The sequence below is a fragment of the Dendrobates tinctorius genome, unplaced genomic scaffold (assembly GCF_039654945.1).
Source record: "Dendrobates tinctorius isolate UK_male_01 unplaced genomic scaffold, ASM3965494v1 ptg000116l, whole genome shotgun sequence".
Classification (NCBI taxonomy): Eukaryota; Metazoa; Chordata; class Amphibia; order Anura; family Dendrobatidae; genus Dendrobates; species Dendrobates tinctorius.
In genome coordinates, this window is record NW_027361784.1 from 26,981,405 (window position 1) to 26,999,704 (window position 18,300).

The window sequence follows — 18,300 nt, forward strand, 5'->3', positions numbered from 1 at the left end:
TTGTTTGGCCTGTCATGCCCCGTGTGTTTGCTCCCGCCTTAACAATGGCAGTATCCAAGTTGGCTGTGATAGTAACCCCAGAAAAAAATCCCTCCCGTCTGGAGCTACTATCACAGCCAACTTGGGTAATGCCCTTGATAGTGGGACAACACACACATACGGGGCACGACAGGGCAGACAAAAAGCAACATTGGACCTGTCTTAAATGGATGAGATCTAAACATTCATTTGCACTGGCACTTTTTCATTTAGTACGTCTTTGCCATATGTGGGTTAAAAGGCATGTAGTGCTTTGGTCAGTATAATACGGGGTCAGGTAATACGGGGTAACCTACCTGTATTGGTTGTCAATTGTTCTATTAGATTTTATTGAAAATTATTAAAAGTTATGTTTCTTTTCTTAAGGTATTTTTCTATGCTACCTATATTATAATCCTAAAAAACAGACCCTGCAATAGATGGCAAAGACCATAGCGATTTACCCAGTGATTGAAATCCCCAAGAGTTATGCATATACGAAAATATATTTTACATATTTAACAATCCCTTGAAATGGACCACAAAAGGGGTTGGGTTATTTTTATGGAGGTGGAGCTTAAATGTCACAAATTTGGCTTTCTAGTCACTTCAAAATATAATATTACTAAATATTTAGTTAACTTGCATAACATAACCCACATCCCATTTTGTTCCTCTTTGGTTACCCAGGAACTACCAGAAAATGAAGTGCTGCACCCTCCTCTGAGTATCTGTGTGGTGGACTGGAGGGCATTCGGCCGGAGTACACTGGTCGGGACGCACATGATCAACTGTTTGAAGCAGTTTTTGTACAAACCATCGGAGGTGGACACCCCGCCACTACCGGAAGCTGAAGAGGAACCTGCTCCTGCTGAAAGCGGTAAGAAAGCAGGGAATATAGCTAGGCCTCAGTAGTCACATCAAGACCCTGGTGTGGTGCCAAAGGGGGCCCAAAGTCCTCTCTGCCACACAAGATGACTCCAATAACTCATGGTGATTGGGGGCTTGTTTTATATTTTGCATTGGGACCAAAAATTTCAGGTAACTTCTCCACCTTTATTCTCTGTACATATCTACTTGTCAGATGCAAGACTCCCATTTATCATATATTTCTATCAGAAATAAAAAGTATGTTAAAATGCAGAAGCAGTGTGTGAAAAATTAAATACACGTCATTAGGAATCTGCTTGTAAAACCACCCATTACAAGAAGCAGTAATGTGAAGCAATGGTTTTCTGTATGACTTTATCAGTCTCTCACATCATTCTGGAGGAATATTGGCCAAGTCTTCTTAACGCTAAGATCTTTGAGGTATGCGGGCAATACGGTACTTTATGCACAAATCTTTTAAGGTCTCACCACAGTCTTTTAATTTGGGTTGTGGTTTGGACTTTGGCCATTGCAGCACCACCATTCATCATGCTGATACAGATTTGCTGCTGTGCTTGAGAACATTGTCCTGGGGCATCACCCACTTTCGACCAAGCTTTAGCCTCAGACTTGACTCTAGAATACTTTGTTATACAGAAGAGTTTGTGGTCAACTCATTGTCTCCAAGGTGCCAAATCATGTAACTGCACAACAAGCCCAAATTATCACCACTCCACCATCATGCCTGACAGTCAGTATGAGGAGTTTGTGCTGATATGCTGTCTTTGGTTTTCACTACACATGACACAGAGCATTATTTCTTCTGTCCAAAGGACAATGTTCCGGAAGTCTTGTCATTTGTTCAGGTGCAAATCTAGCCGCATTGCCATGTTGTTTTTAGATAGAAGAAGCTTTTTCCTGTCAACCCTTCCAAAGAAGTCATACTTGTTCAGTCGTTTAATAATACTGTCATTAACTTGAAAATGTAACATGTAACAGGATTCATAACTGGCTTAGTGATTGGACCCAAAGAGTGGTCGTAAATGGCTGCACATCCAGTTGGAAGAATGTCTCAAGTGGGGTACCACAGGGCTCTGTCCTGGGCCCTGTATTGTTCAACATCTTTATCAACGATTTAGATGAAGGAATTGAGGGTAAACTGATTAAATTTGCTGATGACACAAAGCTAGGAGGGATAGCTAATACTAGAGAAGAGAAAGAGAGAGGATTCAAAAAGATATAAATAAACTGGAGAAGTGGGCAGCAACTAACAGAATGGTTTTTAACAGGGAGAAATGCAAAGTACTACATCTGGGCAATAAAAATGAAAAAAGCATATACAGAATGGGAGGAATAGGGCTAAGTGACAGCACATGTGAAAAAGACTTGGGTATACTAATAGATCACAGACTGAATATGAGTCAACAGTGTGATGCAGCAGCAAAAAAGGCAAATGCAATTCTAGGATCTATTAACAGAAGCATACAGTCTAGATCACGTGAAGTCATTATTTCCCTCTACTCCTCTTTGGTCAGACCTCATCTGGAATATTGTGTCCAGTTTTGGGCACCACATTTTAAAAAAGACATCAACAAACTGGAGCAAGTTCAGAAAAGAGCGACCAGAATGGTGACCGGTCTGCAAACCCTGTCTTATGAGGAAAGGTTGCAGGATTTGGGAATGTTTAGTTTGCAAAAGAGAAGACTGAGAGGAGACTTAATAGCTGTCTACAAATATCTAACGGGCTGTCACATTGTAGAAGGATCAACTTTATTCTCATTTGCACAAGGAAAGACTAGAAGCAATGGGATGAAACTGAATGGGAGGAGACACAGATTAGATATTAGAAAAAAACTTTTTGACAGTTAGAGTGATCAATGAGTGGAACAGGCTGCCACGAGAAGTGGTGAGTTCTCCTTCAACGGAAGTCTTCAAACAGAGGCTGGACAGACATCTGACTGGGATGATTTAGCGAATCCTGCTTTGAGCAGGGGGTTGGACCAGATGGCCCAGGAGGTCCCTTCCAACTCTACGATTCTATGATTCTATGTTTAGCGAGGCCTTTAGAGACTGGGCCATTTTTTTTTTTTTGCAATTTCTCTTCCTATTACATAGTTTAACTGTGATGGTGATGTGATGTACTGTGTACAATTCATATGGCGTCTTGTGCTTGGGTGCGTGGAAAAACACAGGAGACACAGGTGTGATTAGAAAGGACTTGTATTACTTCATACAAGTAAGCCAAAAGGGTTCACACAGTTTGCAGACACAGAGGCAGGAGACACAGCAGGCCAGAGCAAACACTAATAACAGCAGAACTTCCACAACAGGTTCATGGTCTCTCTCTGTCACTTCCCTTGCAACTGTGGATTTATCAGGCAGCAGGTTTCCAGTGTCCACAAGTGTTCAAAAGTTCCTCAGCAGGAGATGGCTGGAGTACCAAGTCCAAGACTTCCAGGAGGTCACAGGCTAACTGCAGACTTGATTCTGAAGCACTGATTGTTCAGCTGAGGCTGCTTAAGAGGCAAGAGGGAGAGAATCAGGGCAGGAACATGAAAGCTGGAAACTCCATATTAACTGAGGGCAAGATAGCTGTAGCAGGACAGAAAGCAAAATGGCCGACGGCAAAAATTGAATTTCAAAAACATGTCAAAAAAGACTGAGAACCTTACATTACTCCCCCCGTAGGGACAGACTCCGGATGACCTCAGACCAGGCTTGTCTGGGTACCTCTGATGAAACTGGTGGACTAGGCGAGGAGCATTAATGTTATTGACTGGTTCCCATGAGTTGTCCTCCAATGGGTAGCCCTGCCATTTAATCAAGTATTGTAACTGATATCTGTACAACCTGGAATCTAGAATTCTTTCCACCACAAATTCTTCCTGACCATCGGCCAGCACTGGGTCAGGGCGAGGAGAAGAACGTCCAGGAAACGTGTTTGGTGTCGCAGCCTTTAGTAGGGAAACATGAAAGACAGGGTGGATTCTCATAGTTCTGGGCAGTTGAAGACGACAAGCAACGGCACTTATAGTTTTACTGATCTTATAGGGTCCAATGTACTTATGTCCCAATTTAGATGATGGAATTTTTAAGTTAAGATTTCTGGTTGATGGCCAGACTAAGTCTCCTACCTTGAAAGCTGGTGCAGGATTACGAAATTTATCTGCTGCTTTCTTATATCTTTCCTGTGCCAATTCCAGATTTTCCTTTAGAAGATCAATATTCTTTTGTAAAGACGTGAGTCTTTCAGCCACTGCCGGCAAAGGCGTATCTATGGGAAATCGAGGAGGAATGTTAGGATGATAACCTAGATTGGCGTAAAAAGGAGACTGCTTAGTGGAGGCACTCTGAGAGTTGTTATAGGAGAACTCAGCCAGTGGAAGTAGATCCACCCAATCATCTTGTAGGGGGCAGATAAAGCAACGGAGATACTGCTCCAGGGTCTGATTGGTCCGTTCTGTCTGTCCATTAGTCTGGGATGAAAAGCAGAAGAAAGGTTTACTTTAATGTCCAATGCGGCACAGAAATTCTGCCAAAACCTTGAAGTGAATTGCACCCCTCGATCCGAAATGACCTTATCCAGTACTCCATGCAAGTGAAACACATTCTGAATTATCAGATTTGATGTCTGTTTTGCAGTGGGTAAGCCAACACAGGGAATAAAATGAGCTGCCTTTGTTAACCGATCCACCACCACTAATATGGTGTTCTTCCCTTGAGAGGTTGGTAACTCCACAATGAAATCCATAGAAATGGATCCCCACAGGCGGGATGGGGTGGGAAGTGGTTGCAATAGACCCGTTGGCGAGGAGCGTGGTGTTTTGCATCGTGCACAGACTTCACATGAAGTGACATAGTTTAGAACATCCCTTCTGTAAGTGGGCCACCAAAAGAAACGAGAAAGAAATTCTTGTGTCTTTAGAACTCCTTTATGCCCAGCTATCTTAGAATCGTGGATGAGTTGCAATACTCTCAATCTCGGGTATATACAAGCGTTGTCCCTGTAGCCACACACCATTCTTAAAGACAAGACTTACGTCCCTTGGAGGTTGTGCCAACAAAGAATCCAAATGGTATGCTTCCTTGATGTCCTTAAGTAGGTCTTGATTATGACTCACTCCCAGGAATCTAGAGTCAGGAATAGTCTTAGGAGGAGTTAGTGGACGGGTCTCTGTTGAATGAATCCTAGAGAGTGCATCACCCTTCCCATTGCGTGATCTTGGCGTATAAGAAATTACAAAATTAAATTGGTTTAGGAAGAGATTCCAACGAGCCTGGCGAGGAGTCAGGCACTTAGCCAACCAGATAAATTCAAGGTTGCGATGGTCTATCAAGACGACTTTGCTGTGCAGCTCCCTGAAGAACGTGTCTCCATTCCTTGAAGGCGGCAATAATGGCCAGCAATTCTCTTTTGCCCACATCATAGTTCCTCTCAGCCGAAGACAACCGCTGGGAAAAGAAAGCACAAGGATGCAAGACATTCTGCTCACCTGTTCTCTGAGAGAGTATAGCTCTGATGGCACAGTCTGAAGCATCCACCTCTATTATGAAGGCAAGTTCGGGGTTGGGATGCACTAGGATAGGTGCAGTGGTAAATTTATCCTTTAGACGAGAAAATGCTTCTTGGGCTTGAGGGGTCCAGGAGAACCTAGACTCTTTCCGGATAAGTTGTGTGATAGGTGACACTACCTCAGAGAAATTCCTAATAAAACGTCTATAGAAGTTGGCAAACCCGATGAAGCGCTGCACCTCCTTTACATTCTTAGGAACTGGCCAATATTTTATGGCTTGGGTCTTGCTTCCATCCATACTAATTCCTTGTGTAGACATTACATACCTCAGAAATTGAATTTCGGTCCTATGGAATTCACACTTTTCAAGTTTAATGTAAAGATGGTTCTGTCTTAGGCATTCTAAGACCATTCTCACATGTCCATGATGTTCCTCTGTGGAGTTAGAAAAATTAAAATATCATCCAGATAAATCACCACAAATGTATCTAGGAGGTCCCTGAAGATGTCATTCACCAAGTGTTGGGAAGTGGCTGGGGCGTTACACAGACCAAATGGCATGACTAGATATTCAAAGTGTCCGTAGCGTGACCTGAACGCAGTCTTCCATTCATCCCCAGGTCTAATACGGACCAAGTTATAGGCCCCACGGAGATCTAGTTTTGAGAAAATTTTGTTTGGCATGCCTCACTTTCTCCAATAACTCCGGGATCAAGGGCAATGGATAACGGTTTCTAACAGTAACCTTATTGAGTTCCCGATAGTCTATGCAGGGTCTCAGAGAACCATCCTTCTTCTTCACAAAGAAGATGGGTGCACCTGCAGGAGATGAAGAGTGGCGTATGAAGCCCTTGGCTAGATTTTCATCTATATAGTCCTTCAAAGCTTTTAGCTCGGGCCCCACCAGGGGTTAGATCTTACCAAAAGGTATCTCTGCTCCAGGCAATAATTCGATTGGACAATCATAAGGACGGTGAGGGGGAAGCTGGTCAGCGTTCTTCTTGTTACACACATCTGCATAGTCCTGGTATACAGCTGGTAGTTCCGGGACTGACATGGCTCCTTTAGGAACAGAGCAAGCTGAAACTTCTGTACTCATCTGTTTCTCCAGAAAGTGTAGTTCATTGGTCTCCCAGTTAATTGTAGGGTTCTGAGCCTGAAGCCATGGTAGCACTAGAATAATGGGAAAGTGGGGAGTAGAGATAAGCATAAAAGACAGTTTTTCCTGATGACCTTTACCCATAAGGACCTTCAAAGGCTCCGTTTCCTGATCCACTGGTCCAGAGGTCATCAGGGAGCCATCCACGGTCTCATCTGTACTGGACACCCAGACAGAGTAAACCCAGAGTTTGATGGAAAGGAAGCAATGAGAATTGTTCTTCTTACAGCTCAGCTGGGACACCGCTGAGGAAACTTGAAAAATTGCTGCGTTTACACAGTCATCGGCCTCAGAACTAACAGAGTTTAAGTCTGAGAAATCAATATCTATGGCTGCAGATCTCTCTGGAGCCTGAGGCTCAGACATGACAGACCTCCTTTCGCAACACTCACAGTCAGAGGCATAGCTAGGGGTTTCGGTTCGGGGGGGGGGGGGGGGCGAAACTTCTGAGTGGGCCCCTAACTAGGTAACTTTGATTACAAGTCGGTGGCGCACCCTAATAGTGGATGTAGTAGATGACTGCGCTGTTACTGAAAATAATCCCTATATAAAGACCAACATGGATATTACTGCCATATGGTCAGTGGTAGATTCCAGTCCTACAAAACATACAAGTTATTACTGCACAGTTATAGTTGGTGTATTACCGCTGACGATCTTTCTGATGGAATCGTTATTTTTCCCCATCTTTTCCATCTGGCCCAGACCGACATGACAACTCCTCCAGCCAGGACTCGGCTACAGAGATTACAATAGACACATTTCACTTCTCATATTCCAGCTCCATCACCATGTATCCCCAACCTGCACAAACCTCTCATCCTGCTGATGCCCCAATGCTGAGCCTCTGCTGCCGTATGTGTCCCCATTACTGCACCTGATGCCCCAATGCTGAGCCGCTGCTGCCGTATGTGTCCCCACTACTGCACCTGATACCCTAATGCTGAGCCGCTGCTGCCGTATGTGTCCCCATTACTGCACCTGATGCCCCAATGCTGAGCCGTTGCTGCCATATGTGTCCCCATTACTGCACCTGATAACCCCTATACACACGCAGCTCCGCTACGTGCACCTTGTACACACGTGGCTCCGCTCCGTACACCCCATACACACGTAGCTCCGTACACACGCAGCTCCGTACACACGCGGCTCCGCTCCGTACACCCCGTACACACGCGGCTCGGCTCCGCTCCGTACACATGGGGCTCCGCTTCTCCGTACACCTCATGCATGCATATCTCTGCTCTGTACACCTTCTACACACATGGCTCTGCGCTGTACACCTCATACACACACAGCTCTGCTACATTCACCCTGTAAACCCCTCCTGACCCCACACAGAAACTTCACCTCATCCAGTCAGCACCATGACAACCAGCATAGCAGAGTCCTGCAGCCACTGAAGACCCCTGATCATGTGACCGCTGACTCCGCCCCTCCTGTGACCTCATCGCAGGTCCTGTGCGCACAGAATAGCCAAGGACAACATTGCTGGCTGAGAGGTGGGGGGCACACTGCTGGCACCGGGGCCCCCCTGCCTTCTCAGGGGCCCATAGCGGCCGGGCAGCAGAGTAGGGAGATCGATTCTCCCTGCTCTGCCGCAGAATAGTGGTGTAGTGTAGTGTAGCTCCGGTGGGCCCCCTCAGAGCGCGGGGCCCGGGGTCACCGCCACCACCACCCTGCCCCCTCGGTAGCTACGCTACTGCTCACAGTGAATGACTGCTGCAGTAGTCTTACGAGAACGGCTGGGGCAGTTTATAATGAAGTGCCCTGACTTACCGCAGTAGAAACATAGATTTTCCTTTAAGCGATGTTCCTTGTGTGTATCACTAACCCGTCTCTGTACTGAGTCCACCCGCATGGGTTCAGGTTCTGGTTCCCGTGTGATTCTACTCAAAGTTTCCTTAGCTGGGGAGGAAGGTAGGAAAAAGTTAGTGTGATTACTTTCGAACCATCTCTCCTGTCTGCGTTCAGTAAGATGAGCATCAATACGGATGCAGTAGTTAATAAAGTCACCTAACGCAGTGGGAGAGTCTGCTCAAGCAAGTTCATCTTTAATCAGAGGAGACAACCCCTTCCGAAAAATAGATTTTTTAGAGGAACTGTCCCAAGTGGTATCAAGAGCACATCTCCTGAAATCCAAGGCATATATTCGGCTACTGAGCGCTTACCTTGACGCAAAGCTAACATGGCTGCTTCAGCTGTTGCACGTCGGTTGGGGTCATCAAACACCTGCCCCATGGCTGAAATGAAAGCATCAAGGTGATTCAAACATTCATCCTCAGTTTCAATCAGAGGGTTTGCCCACATCAGAGCCTTGTTGGTAAGCAGCATGATTATAGTAAGTACTTTGGATCGTTCAGTGGGAAATTGTGAAGCATGTGCAGAGAAAAACAGGTTGCATTGGTTAATAAATCCCCTGAATTTTTCACGTTCACCGCCAAAACGAGAAGGGGGCAACTTGGGGATCCCAGAACTCAGGATTATGGCTGGAGTCTGAACTCGTTCCTCTAGAGCAGGGGTGTGGAATCTTTTTTCTGCCAAGGGCCATTTGGATATTTTTACCATCCTTCGGGGGCCATACAAACTCCGCCCACAAAGCACATCCTGACTCTGGCACTGGTTTCATGACTTAGTGTTTCATTGCATGCCCTTCAATGTTCAGTAGTGAACACTGGGTGTATGTGCTCACAGAGCAAGAAGAAATTAATGAGCTTGTGGCGATCAAAATACAGCTCCCTGCCCAAGAATGTGGTCCCTGAGAATCTGCTCGGGGGGCCTGATAAAAGGTCATCGAGGGCCGTAAATGGCCCTGGGGCCTGAGGTTCCCCACCCCTGCTCTAGAGCCTCAATCCTGGCTCGTAAATCCTGAGTAGTTTGTCCAAAAACTTGCAAATTGTGATTAGTAAGGTCCTGCAGGCTTGTAAAGCGGGTTTTTAAAGTCTGTATCTCTGCAAGGACTTTATCAGTCACTCCGCACAACTCCGTTATGCGAGCCTCCATCTTCCAGATCCTTTAAGGCAGAAGTACTGGAAGGAAAGGAAAAAAAAGCACACAATAGTGTTTACCTGTGGTAACACTCCAGAGTAAAAGAAGGGAATGTGCTCACCTGGAATGGTTGTGAGAAGTCACAACCACTGTCATCACAGAAGATATAAACGGATATCTGACATCCACGGTCACGGCAGACACGGCCTTCCCAGACCCAGCAGACACCGACGTTGGCTTCAGAATCTTGTGATGTACTGTGTACAATTCATATGGCGTCTTGTGCTTGGGTGCGAGGAAAAACACAGGAGACACAGGTGTGATTGGAAAGGACTTGTATTACTTCATACAAGTAGGCCAAAAGGGTTCACACAGTTTGCAGAAGCACTCATTGCTCAGCTGAGGCTGCTTAAGAGGCAAGAGGGAGAGAATCAGGGCAGGAACATGAAAGATGGAAACTCCATATTAACTGAGGGCAAGATAGCTGCAGCAGGACAGAAAGCAAAATGGCTGACGGCAAAAACTGAATTTCAAAAACATGTCAAAAAAGACTGAGAACCTTACAGGTGAATTCACTGGGACATCCAGATTGTCAAGTGCCTTCAATGTTTTCCATTTGAATATTATATTTCTCACTGTAAAGTGATGGACTCCAAATTGTTTGGAAATGGCTATCAAACCCTTTCCAGAATGATGGGCAGCAACAGTTGCTTCTTTAAGATCATTGCTGATGTTTTCAACATACCTGATTGCTTCAGACCATCAAACTGTCAACATTTTTCTGCTTTCCTGGAGGTGCCCACACCTGAACAATAAATCAAAGGCATTTAATTAGCGGCACCTCACTGCTGATTGCCCTCTTAATTAGAGTTGAGCGAAACGGGTCGGCCAAATTCAGAAACCGCCAACTTTTGCTAAAGTCGGGTTTCGCCGATCGAAACCCGACCATAGCGTTAGGTCAGCCATGAGGTCGCTGACTTGAGAGCCAAAGTCGTGTTTCCCACAATCCTTCCAGCGCCTTATTTCAGCCAATCTTGAAGGACGTGTGGCGCCCCTGAGGCTCAGTCGCCACAGAGGTACTGCACCTTCTCCTAAGGTGTAGTGCCCCACCACCTAGGTAAGTTGGGGACTCCTTTCCACACTCTAACACCTGCATCCCACACACAGGATAGTTCAGCACTGACCACATTGTTGGTTCATGCTTAGAGGGTAGCAGAGCACCTTTCGTGGTTCCTTGCTTCGTAACACGAGATGTGCTGGGAGGTGGGTGGAGTTGAGATATATAAAAGGTTGGGAAGGTTTAGAATTACAGTTCAGTCTGACAGAAGGTCAGTCGGGAAGGAAGCCACTCCGGAGGAGTGGGGATCCCTGGAAGAAGGGATGGAGGAAGGGGTGCTGCAGCTGCCTCAGTGACCTGAGCCAGCTGGCACGGGAAAGGAACAGAAGGAGAAAGACGTAGAACTGCAACCTAAGCATCCATAAGAGAGAGAAGGAACAGCGCGGAACGAAGGAGTAGGAGAACATAGAGGAGTTGTGGGTTGGAAGAGGAACCCTGCCTATAGGTTCTCAGCGCAAGGCCGGGGCCCGGTCCCCGAGGTTGTATGGACACTTATGGTTCTGCAGCAGACACCGGTGGAGTAGTTGGCTGTAAATGCACTACTCCCATCCAAGACTTGGGGCACAACAGCAACTGAATAGAGAGCCAGGACTCCAGAGAAGGGAGTCCCCGAGAGAGGCTACAGCTGTCTGTCATACAAGTAGAGTTATTAGGAACATCTGACAGGAGGAACTTCAGAGTACCACGGTACTGGAGCTCTTCACACTACAAGGCGCAATAGAGGAGTCGTTCAGGAGAGGTACATGTTGGCGAGGTGTTGGAGAGGAGAATCCTGACTTGTCCGGTAGGTTGATTGAGTCTCTACCCGGGAGGACACGGCACGGAGGCAGGCACCAGTGTGTACCACGAACTGTGAGTAAAGCTTTGGAGCTACAAGCCCTGGTGTCCTCCATTCATTTGTGCGCCAACCCCGTCAGCACCGCTACATCTGGGTACCAACATTCCTCACACCGCCTGCGCCTATTCACTGCCCTGGGGTTACAGCTTCACCTGTGGGGAGCTACACCATCTATGCTGCAACACACCATCAGCCTCAGAGGATCTGCATGCAGCGTTGGCTTAACATCTTGCTTGCCAAACACCACAGGTGGCGTCACGAACTATTCCATTAACTACATATACATTCCCCCATTACTTGGGCGCCCAGGGCCACGGACCGGGTCACCGCTGCTGTGACACATTCCCCTGACACCGGCCTGGTACCAAGTACCACACAGCCCTGGGAGGGCGACCCAGACGCACACTGGGGGCAACGCAATTACGTCGGCAGCGGCCCCCACCATGTTAGAGAAGGGCATGCAAGTGATTGGCTGGCTTTGTGTGGCGTCACAGTGCCTATAAAAGGCCGTGACCCCTGACCGCCATCTTACTTCTGCCGATCTTAGCATAGGGAGAGGTTGCTGCTGATTATTCTCAATAGGGAAAGTGTTTAGGCAGGCCAAAAAAAATTGCTTGTGCTGATAGTGAATGTCACTGTAAAACACAACTGTATAGTGTGCAGTGACAGGGGAGGATATATTTGTGTGCAGCAGCTCTGTTGGTTATTAGGCTGCCTTATAAGGCTCCCTGATAGCTGCATTGCTGTTTGCACACTGCTGTGCAGAGTGCTTTATTCCTTCTTTTCTGCACAGTAGATGCTGAGCATACATTTTTTCACACACCGTATAGAGTTGTACGCTCCTCACACACTACCGTCTACTGGCTGGTATCATGGACAAATGCATGCTATATGTGTGTGACTCCGTAAAAAAATACACAGAGATTAACATTTTTCCATACATACACCGTGTAGAGGTGTCCGATAATCAAACAGTATCGGATATCTGGTGTTCTTATTACTTATTGTATGAGAGATTACTGTCACATCTACACAGAGTAAACGTGTGTGTGTGACACTCCATAAATATATATACGGACATTTCCATTTCTTTATACACCGTATTGAGCAGTCCGATTGTCAAACAGTATCGGATATCTGCGTTCTTATTACTGTCACATCTACAGAGAGTCAGCGTGTGTGTGTGACACTCCATAAAATGCATATACAGACATTTCCATTTCTATATACACCGTATTGAGCAGTCTGATTGTCAAACAGCATCGGATATCTGGTGTTCTTATTACTGTCACATCTACACAGAGTCAGCGTGTGTGTGTTATACTCCATAAATACGTATACCGACATTTCCATTTCTTTATACACCGTATTGAGCAGTCCGATTGTCAAACAGTATCAGATATCTGGTCTTCTTAGTACGGTCACATCTACACAGAGTCAGCGTGTTTGTGTGACATTCCGTAAATACATATACGGAGATTGACAGTTTCACCAACAACATATACAGCTGTACACCTCTGATACAGTACCGTATATCTGCTTGTTGGATTACGGTGAAATACATACTGGGTGAACGTCTGGGACTCACAAAATATATACAGAGATTTCACTTCTTACATACACCTTACACAGCTGTACATTTTCCCAAACATGAGGAAGTCTGGAAGGGTCCGCGGACGTGGGCGGGGGGGCGCAGCTGGTACTGATGGTGGTGGTGGTGGTGGTGTTGCATCGTCTGGTTCTGGCAAAAGCACAATAGCAGCTAAGGCAGGAGGTGTTGAGCCTGCATCATCATCTGGCACAAGAAGGCCTTTAAGGTTCCCTTTTCTGGGAGTAGGTAAACCGCTTTTAAAGCCGGAGCATCAGGAACAGGTTTTGGCTTACATTGCCGATACAGCCTCCAGCTCTATTGCCTCCTCTTCTGAAGTTACAAAAACTGCAAGCACAGAGTCGTCAGTGCAGGCCTCTAGTCAGGAACAACACCTTTCGTTGTATCCTTCACCCACACCAAAAGTGAAGGATGCTGCAGCATACACTTCAGATTACTCCATGGAGCTCTTTTCACATACCATTCCTGGGTTATCAAGTCAAATCCTGAATTCCCCAGTCCAAGATGAATCTGACATGGAGTGCACTGATGCACAGCCACTGCTAGACGAATCTGCTGGTACATTCACCCACAGCACTTCATTGCCCTCGCAGTCTAATGAGCCCGAATCAGACCCTGATGAAACTCAGGTGCCCCTTCCTGCATACTATACCACCTTACACGGTGACACAGAGGAAGGTACAGAGGAAGGTGCAGATGACATTGAAGACGAGGTCATGGATGACCCAGTTGTTGACCCGGATTGGCATCCATTGGGGGAAGAGGGTGCTGGTGACAATAGGTCAGAACAGGAGAAGGATCCGCAGCAGGCATCGTCATCGCAGCAGCGGTTATCCGGCAGGCCCGTAGCTGTCAAAAAACTTGGCAAGAAAACTAAAAGAGTTGCAGGACGGCTTGGCCAGATGGTAAAATTAGCACAGCGTGCAAGCCCTGAAAATTTGTACCATGGTAGGAAGAGTGCAGTGTGGCCCTTTTTTTTAACAAAATCCTACTGATGACGCAGAAGTTATCTGTAAGAAATGCCGAAGGACCTTTAGGAGAGGGAAAAATCTAAGAAATTTGAATACCAGTTGCATGCTTAGACATTTAACCAACATGCACTTGCAAGCGTGGACGGACTACAAAAGCTTAGGTAGCACATGTGCACCTGCTCCGACACAAGTTAGCCGGCAATGCTCCATCGCTTCCCCCACTGTAAGGCCACCGCTAAGCACACCACCATCAAGTAATGTTGAGGTGTCATCGCTAGGCCAAACCAGTCATGCAAACACAATATTTTCGTGAGGAAACACTGAATCTAGGCCATCAACACCCTCACCATCACCAACCCCTTCTCAGTCCGTCATGTTCAATGCTAGTTCCCCCATATGCAGCTCTCAAGTCCAGCTCATCCTACCAGACACTCTGAGTAGGACAAGAAAGTACTCATCCTCTCATCCGCGTACACTGGCTTTGAACGCCTACATTGCCAAACTGATCTCATTAGAGATGATGCCCTTCCGTTTGGTAGAAAGCAAAGCTTTCCGAGAGCTCATGGCCTACGCTCTCCCACGCTATGACCTACCCAGTCGGCACTTCTTTTCTCGAAAAGCCATCCCTGCCCTCCACTGGCATGTGAAAGACCGCATTGTCCATGCACTAAAACAATCAGTGAGTGGAAAGGTGCACCTCACAACAGATGCATGGACCAGCAGGCATGGCCAGGGCCGTTACGTGCCAATCACTGCGCACTGGGATAATGTGGTGGATGCAGGCTCCACAGGGGACAGCGGCGGTGGAACAGTGCTGCCTAGCCCACGGTATAGTAAACAGTTGGGTGTAGGCGTTCGACCCTCCTCCTTCAGAAGTGAAAGCTTGTTGACAGAGCGCAGTCGCACGAGCACTCCATCCACATCTGTCAGTGTTGCACACAAGGTGTCCCACTATCGAACAGCTAGTGGTAAGCGGCAGCAGGCTATTTTAAAAATGATGTCTTTGACAGTAGACACACCGCCGAGGTACTGGCCGAGCACTTGCATCAACACACTGAGTCATGGCTGGGCAGTCTACATCTTGAGCCAGGCAAGGTAGTCAGTGATAATGGGCATAATTTTGTGGCAGCCATAGCCCTTTCAAAACTCACACACATACCTTGCCTGGCTCACACCTTGAACCTGGTGGTGCAGTGCTTCGTAAATAATTATCTGGAGTTAACAGCCCTGCTCCATAAGGAGCGAAGACTGTGCTCGCACATCCATCGCTCAAACATCCACTCCAGTCGTATGTAGAAACTGCAGCGATCACTCAACCTCCCCAAGCACCACCTAATCATAGACGTTGCTACAAGATGGAACTCCACCATGCACATGGTTGAGAGGCTGTGCGAACAGAGGCAGGCTGTAATGCATTTGTGGGAGGATACTTGGGCAGGCAGTTTGAGGGCAGACATGGAATTGTCCGGTGTGCAGTGGACAATGCTGAAAGACCTCTGTAAAGTCCTTCAGTGTTATGAGGAATGCACACGGCTGGTAAGCGCAGACGATGCCATCATAAACATGAGCATACCACTTATGCGTCTGCTCATGCAAACTTTGATGAACATCAAGGATCAGGCATCTGCAGCTGAGAAACAACAGGAGGAGGAGGAGGGAAGCCTTGATGACAGTCAGCCATTGTCTGGTCAGGGAACTGTTGTGGACGAGGTGGAGAAAGAAGAGGAAGATGAGGAGGAGGATGAGGGGGATGATTATTTTGGGGAGGAGGATGCTTCTCAGGGGGCAAGAGAACATGTGGGCGTGCCAAGGTCAGGTACAGGGTTTGTGCGTGACTGGAGAGATGTGGATTTTCCAGAAAGTGCTCCTCCACCCACCACTGGCAGTGCAGCATTGACACCTGGAACATTGGCCCACATGTGTGACTATGCCTTGCGGATCCTAAAAAGGGACCCCCGCATTGCCAAAATGATGAGGGATGGTTGGCCAGCATCCTCAATCCACGCTATAAAGGCAAATTACACAACAACATGCCACAGGAGAACCTAGAGCTAATATTGGCTAGCAAACAAGCAGCTCTGGTAAACCAGTTTGAGGCATTCCCAGCACACAGCATCGGAGCTGGTTCTCCCACGAGCCGTAGTGGGCAAAATGGAAGAGGTGTTCGTGGTGCACAAAGCTGAACTGGCGTTGGAGACAGGGGTTTCCTGACCATGTTGTGGTCTGATTTCTCAAGTCCCGCACACACGACAGCTAATACAGAATTGATTGCAAGTGACAGGAGACAGCAGTTGTCAACTATGGTTACAAACTGCTTCTCCACCCATATCGAGGTTCTCCCTCACAGGTCATTCCCCTTTGATTATTGGACCTCAAAACTGGACACATTGCCTGAATTGGCACAGTATGCCTTACAGGAGTTCTCTTGTCCTGCTGCTAATGTGCTATCTGAAAGAGTCTTCAGTGCTGCTGGATCAATCTTGACAGAAAAAAGGACCCGTCTGTCGACCCAAAATGTTGATGATCTAACCTTCATTAAAATGAACCATGCATGGGTTTCAAAAGATTTTGTGCCACCCTCCCCTGATAACACATTGGTTGCCAGAAAAAAAGGCTCGCTTTTGTCCTACTCTTCCTCTGACTTCTCCAATTCCTCCATTTGCAGCAGCTGAAAGTCCATCCTACACATCAACATATGCCATTTTTTAAACCACCCAAAATGGGCTGCCCCCCCCCCAGGCCCGGGGTCAACACCTGCCGCACCCGGGCAAGTGCTGTTGCCCTGAACAGGTGTGTGGCCCAACCCTTGGGCGACGGCACTGGCACAGCACCTCTGATAGTACAATAAAGTGTCTCTGATGGTGGGGGGGCCCAGTCGCCGTCAGACACACTGGCGTACTATGAGGGGCCCTGTGCCAGTACCGGCACCCACGAGTGGGTCCCCCCTGCTTGCTCAGGGTCACAGCACTTGCAATACTTACCTCTCACTGCTCCACCGCTGTGTAGTCTGACCAGTTAAATCTGTCACAGGGACGGCCACTACAAATTTGGTGTACTGATCAATGATGGTTAAGATGTAGCTATGTCCTGTGCTGCTGGCCTCTACCTTCAGATTACCAGTGGCTACCATTTGTAATGGACGTCAACTCCCAATCAGATGCAGTGGTGCTTTATGATCACCTTTCACATTTTTCATAGTCACAGACGTGTGACATTCCTGCCACCATTTTTCAATGTGTCCTGTAATGGCAATCTAATCGAATCCCCTACGGCCTGTGGCTTGTGTGTTTTGCACTCCAAAGTGACCAGACATATCATGATAGGCAGTGAGGACCATGTCTACAGCTCTCCCTGTGATCACAATTTGATGGAGACGAGTAACGGTGATGGGATCGACACAACTGCGATATAGCAACCCTTTCTTCGCTAATTTGCATTTTAGCTGTATCCACAGTTAAAGTTATTGAGGGTCAGCATCGCCTCTGCAAATTCTCCCGGGAGGTTTTCCCGTGGTTACAAATTCAAAAACATCTAAAATCACTCGACTTTACGTCTGTACTTTTACCCATCTACCTTCCTCTAGCAGAGAGTTTGGGCTGGCAGACTGACACTGAAATATAAACGAAGATTTCAAAGTACTCCAACACTGTACACTGGTGTACATTTCGAATACATTTCCCTTTTTCTCATTTTTATATTCGGGTGTAATCCATACTGAGCCTGTGAGAGTTTGTGTCTTACTCTGGTAAAATATAAGGAGATTTAAAATGACACCAACACTGTATGCAGCTGACCGATTGTAAAACATTACCCTTTTTCAAGTTTTTATATTCTTGTGTAATCCATACTGAGCCTGTGAACGTCTGTCTGTAACTCCAGAAATATATTTGTAGATTTAAGATTAACCCAACACTGTATACAGCTGTACGCTTGTGATACCTTACCCATTTACTGCTTTTTATATAGTGGTCTAATCCATACTGGGCCAGTGAGAGTCTGCTTCTGACTCTGGAAATATCTACTGAGATTTACAATTACCCCAACACTGTATGCAGCTGTACGCTTCTGATCCATTACCCTTTTACTGCTTTTTATATTGTGTAATCCATACTGACACTGAGCGTCTGTGTCTGCCTCCTGAAAAAAATAAGGTGATTTATAATGTTTAAACAATACTATATGTACCTTGTATCTGGTGATACGGTAACCTTTTTAT

General features: G+C 46.7%; 1 protein-coding gene across 1 annotated transcript in view; it reads left to right on the forward strand.

Annotated features, from left to right (window-relative positions):
• Positions 1–18,300, forward strand: part of FER1L6 (fer-1 like family member 6) — a 241,960-nt gene that overhangs the window by 153,848 nt on the left and 69,812 nt on the right. The window contains exon 25 of the mRNA XM_073590299.1: positions 709–898. Within this exon, the coding sequence (XP_073446400.1) occupies positions 709–898 (190 nt within the window). The remainder of the gene's footprint in view (positions 1–708; positions 899–18,300) is intronic.